The sequence below is a fragment of the Puntigrus tetrazona genome, unplaced genomic scaffold, assembly GCF_018831695.1.
Source record: "Puntigrus tetrazona isolate hp1 unplaced genomic scaffold, ASM1883169v1 S000000234, whole genome shotgun sequence".
NCBI lineage: Eukaryota > Metazoa > Chordata > Actinopteri > Cypriniformes > Cyprinidae > Puntigrus > Puntigrus tetrazona.
The window spans coordinates 505,001-510,000 of NW_025047902.1; the positions used below are offsets into that span (position 1 = coordinate 505,001).

Here is a 5,000-nt window from a genome sequence, read left to right on the forward strand (position 1 = left end):
CATATCTGTTATTCGTGATAGATCAGTGTTTGTCTGCTGGACGTCTGATGTTTAATTCTATTTATTTCTGAGTACAGATGATTATTTCAGGATGATGCTGGTCAAAAAAATAAATAAATAAAACAAGATTTATGGCGTTTAACTGAATTCCTGACAGCAGCTTCATCTTAATTTTTAATAATCTGTTCACCTGCAGAGATTAATATCTCATTTCAGGACGCAGGCGCTGTCTTTGGAGTTTTATGTATTTTTGTGAGTTTCCGCGCGTCGAGAGCGGCGTGACGTCACTTCCGCCCCCGTGACGTCAGTTTTGAGCCGCGGATCTCACCACAGAACTCCCAGCAACTTCTGCACAAAGGTTTTATTTGTTCCAGCAAACATGAATTTGTGTCGCTTATGCATTCGTTTCTAGACAAGCCGTCATTCAGAGAGAGTTCGCGCGCTTTTACAGGAAAACGAGTCAAACGTGAAAGAAACGCACGTCACCGCCCATGCCCTCGTGACGTCACCGCCGGCGGCTCTGACGCGTCACAGGATTTCTCACCCGGGTTTCCAGCAAAGAATGAAAGTGAATGACAACAGAAGCTTCATAAAATGATTAGTCTATAATTATTCTGTGGATAATAACGGAAATTATTGTGTCTACATAAAAAAATAAAAGTATGTCCTCTGGAGCGGCTGATATTAAAGAGTTAGCTCAAACAATCTGTTTATGACTTCTTTGACTTAATATAACTCACACTGGATTTATCTCACAGAAGAAAGTCATATACACTGAGGACGAGTCAAAACTATCCCTTTAAATGAGGCTATATCATCTTCCTTAAACCTCATCTCCCATGATGCACAGAGACTGAATGTTTTTCTGTTTTTAAGGCTCCCAGGTGAGCTCAGGTGTTTCTCAGGAGGAAATGAGGCGTTTGATCCAGCCGGTGAGTTTAGTGATTCGTGTGTAAACCCCGTAATAGTCAGGTCTTCCACAGCCTCGGCCCCAGCTCACCACACCGGCCAGGAACCAGCGTCCAGACGGCTCCTGACACACCAGGGGCCCGCCGGAGTCGCCCTGACGGACACACACAAACAAACACTCACTGGAGAAACTACTACAGCCTTCACTCCTTCATTTCACAGGGAAATATCAGAGTTAGTTTTTTATTCTCGTATACCGACTGACAGCTCTGGGGTTGCCATGTTGAGAGAAATCAGGTGTAATCAGAGAGTGTGTGTGTGTGTGTGTGTGTGTGTGTGTGTGTGTGTGTGTGTGTGTGTGTGTGTGTGTGTGTGTGTGTGTGTGTGTGTGTGTGTGTGTGTGTGTGTGTGTGTGTGTGTGTGTGTGTGTGTGTGTGTGTGTGTGTGTGTGTGTGTGTGTATGTGTGTGTGTGTGTATGTGTGTGTGTGAACATGATCTTGCTGTAAAAACCCATTCAGTGTTCCTCAACAGCACCATGAACAGTCTAACCTGCTATAATTAAATATTTTTAATAAAAGAAATGCCATTTATTTATTTAATAGAACTGTATTAACCAGTGTCTTTGCTGCTGACCTTTGATGATCAAATTCTACCACACTAAGCAAAAATGATGCATCTTTTTTTTTTTCTTGCTGAATAGTGTTGAACGTTCTTCTCCTGTGATCGGCGTGAGCTGTCTGTACAGACCATGTTTCCTGAAGCCTGAGACGCATTCGTTTCTCTTCTGGTGTGATTTTACATTTCCCCCAAAACAGAGCTTTTATATCAAAAACAAACAAGCCCCGCCCAAAGTAAATCTAAAGTAACGCCATGCATTCCTCCCCATAAAAAGTCACATGATTAGTTCCTTGTAGGGAGTAACACGATATCTAATGCATTGCTGGTTAAAGTCACCTGACAGGCGTCCTTCCCTCCGCTGCGATACCCGGCGCAGATCATCCTGGGCGTGATCGAGTAACCATAGGAACGCACGCAGGCGTCTTCACTGACCAATCGCACGTCGACTTTCTGCAGAACGTCACTGACCGCTCCTGATGGACACACACACACACACACACACACGCCCAGTAAGCCCTGGTCGGATAATCTGACCGATGGAACGCCAGGACACCGGACCTCTCCAGCGTCTCGTACCTCCCTCCCGCAGCGCGCCCCATCCCGTGACCCAGCACAGAACGTCCGGCTCCAGCTGGTGCGTCTGCGGCGGGAGACAGACCGGATGAGCCAGCGTCCCTGACCACACCGGCCTCAGCAGACGCAGCAGAGCCACGTCGTAGTCGTGCGTCTCGTCGTCGTAGTACTGATGGAGGTGGATGTGAGACACACGGATGGCCTCCTCCGACTGACCGCTGCCAGACAGACGCAGTTTACCCAGATACACGGTCCAGACGGACGGAGAGAAGAACCTGCACACAGACGTCACAACAGGTGACCCTTTATACGTCATCTAATACCTGAAAGCTTTTGTTTGGAAAGAGCAGTATTTGAAAATCTGGAAATCTGAGGGTGCCAGAAAATTGTCTTGAAAGTTGTCCGAATGAAGTTCCGAGCGATGCACGTTAATAATCCAAAAAGTTTTGATGTATTTACAGCAGGCAATATGCATAATGTCTTTACTGAACACGATCTTTACTTAATATCCTAATTTTTGACATAAAAGAATCAGTCAGTAATTGTATTGTTTCTTTCTACAAACACACCTGAGCTCTTAGGACTGCTTCTCTGCTCCAGAGACTCTTTTAACTGTGACCCGAATCTGATTTGTGTGTTTAAACTTGCCATTCTTCCTCCATGTTGTTAGATGAATGTAATTTATGCCTCATAGGGTTGCCAGGTTCTCACAAAAAACACCTAATCACGTTTCGAGGACGGGGGTGATAAAAGTCATATTTCTTGGTGGAGTTCTCTGTACAGTTCACACAGGGCCTAATTATCACATTTTTGGGGTCCCTTTAACCTGCAGAAGCAATGTTAAAGTAACCTAATTCCGCAGGAAAACCGTGGACTTGGCAACACTGCTGCCTCTGAGTCCACATGTGCTTCTTCCTGAGAATATCACACCATTAAACCACAGAGAAGCACTAAACGCTTGCAGGTTTAATGATGTACAGAACGCAATGCCACAGAAAATCTGTCTGTTTTATTTCCACACATAAATGGAAGATATTTTTCCTGTTTACACAGAATACACATCCTATCTGTGTGACATGAAAAAAAAATCAGAACTGGGTCACATGTGTAAACAAGACCACTGACACACACAGACGACAGATGCTCACCCGTCGTCATAGAAACAGTGAGCCGCAGACACCACCCACTGGGTGGAGACTAACGCCCCCCCGCAGATGTGCCGCCCCCCGATCTGCAGACTGGCTTGCCATGGCCACTCCCCCTCCACGGCATCAGCCCCGCCCACCACACGGCTGCTGAACGGCCTGAGCCCACAGTCTGCAGAGAGAACCTGATCAAAACACACACACACACACACACCATACACTAACACACACAGTCTCACACACGCCACACTCTCAACACACACACACACACACCATACACTAACACACACACACTCAACGCACACACACACTCTTACCACAGTATTTCTCATCAGATTCATCTGGACAGTCCGTGATAAAATCACATTCTGGGTTTGGCTTCTTCAAACACGTTCCATCTCCACATACATACGTCCTGTCAGAACACGGTACACCTGAACACACACACACACACACACACACACACACTCATATATAAAAAAAGTTTTGCATTAGCGCAGTTTTAAGCAAAAAATCCCTTTATTATTTTTCTACCATTTTTACAAATGAGGGTATTCCCCCAGAAGCACAGTTCTGAGTATGACTTTGACCCCAAAATACGGTAAAAAAGGTACACTCTCAGAAACATGTCATGTGTTTGTGCTGCTCTTTAAAGAGAACAGTGCTGTTTAAATAATTTTGCATGTATAAATAATGTTAAATAATGCATGTATTTGTTTTAATTTTTTTAACTGCTTGCATGCTTACGCTACCAGTCCAAAGTGTGTGTGTGTGTGTGTGTGAGAGAGAGTGTGTGTGTGAGAGAGAGTGTGTGTGAAAGTGTGTGTGTGTGTGTGTGTTTGTGAGTGTGTGAGTGCATAAGAGAAGTTCTGAGTACTGTGGGGAACAAATGTCACAGAAAAGAGGTTTGTGTGAGTGAAGGTCAGGGGTCAGGTCTTCACCGTGAGTGCAGTTCTCCTCATCACTGCTGTCCAGGCAGTCCCGATGCTGGTCACACACTTTGTAGTAGTCGACACACCGACTGTCCTCTGAGCACTGGAACTGAGCGATACACACTGCACGCACACACACACACACACACACACACACACACACACACACACACACACACACACACACACACACACACACACACACACACACACACACACACACACACACACACACACACACACAGAGTTACGATCTCTTTCTTGTTTCAGTAAGTTTTTTCCATACGCAGTTGATCTGGTGACTCGTGTCTGCCCACACTCGCTTCTGATTACATTTTCACTTCCTCGTTTCCTTTCTTTAGAATTTGGTAGAAAATGTCACTAGCTATTAGTCATACAAGCTTTCGAGCATCATTTGGTGAAGACGGGGATTTACCGCAGTTTCTCTCATCCAGCCCGTTGGGACAGTCGGCGATCCCGTCACACGCCGGCACGCAGAGACCGTTAATGTGACAGAGCACCTGTCCTGGGCACGCTGAACACACACACACACACACACACACACACACAGTCATGTGATGAGAGCAAACATAGAATCAAAATGTTGTTTCACACACTGTATGTGTCTCTGGAGCACAGAAGAAGTGATGCACAGGTGTAGATAGACAACAATCACAGTTTTCTTTTACGGCAAAAATCATTAGGATCATGTTGCATGAATATATTGTATTCATTGTACATTTCCTACCATGAATATATCAAAACTTCATGTCTGATCAGTAATATGCATTGCTAAGAACTTCATTTAGGAAATGTTAAATA

The 5,000-nt window shown here is 45.1% G+C and overlaps 1 protein-coding gene across 2 annotated transcripts in view; it reads right to left on the minus strand.

Moving 5' to 3' along the window:
- Positions 1-346: 346 nt before the first annotated feature.
- The window catches only part of LOC122333303 (transmembrane protease serine 6), a 13,683-nt gene continuing 9,029 nt past the window's right edge, over positions 347-5,000 (minus strand). For both annotated transcript variants that reach the window (XM_043230857.1, XM_043230856.1), the window contains 7 exons: positions 4,615-4,713; positions 4,188-4,301; positions 3,564-3,680; positions 3,250-3,418; positions 2,105-2,376; positions 1,865-2,001; positions 347-1,063 (listed from right to left, as the gene is read on the minus strand). In XM_043230857.1, coding sequence (XP_043086792.1) covers positions 902-1,063; positions 1,865-2,001; positions 2,105-2,376; positions 3,250-3,418; positions 3,564-3,680; positions 4,188-4,301; positions 4,615-4,713 — 1,070 coding nt within the window. In that variant the 3' untranslated portion in view covers positions 347-901. The remainder of the gene's footprint in view (positions 1,064-1,864; positions 2,002-2,104; positions 2,377-3,249; positions 3,419-3,563; positions 3,681-4,187; positions 4,302-4,614; positions 4,714-5,000) is intronic.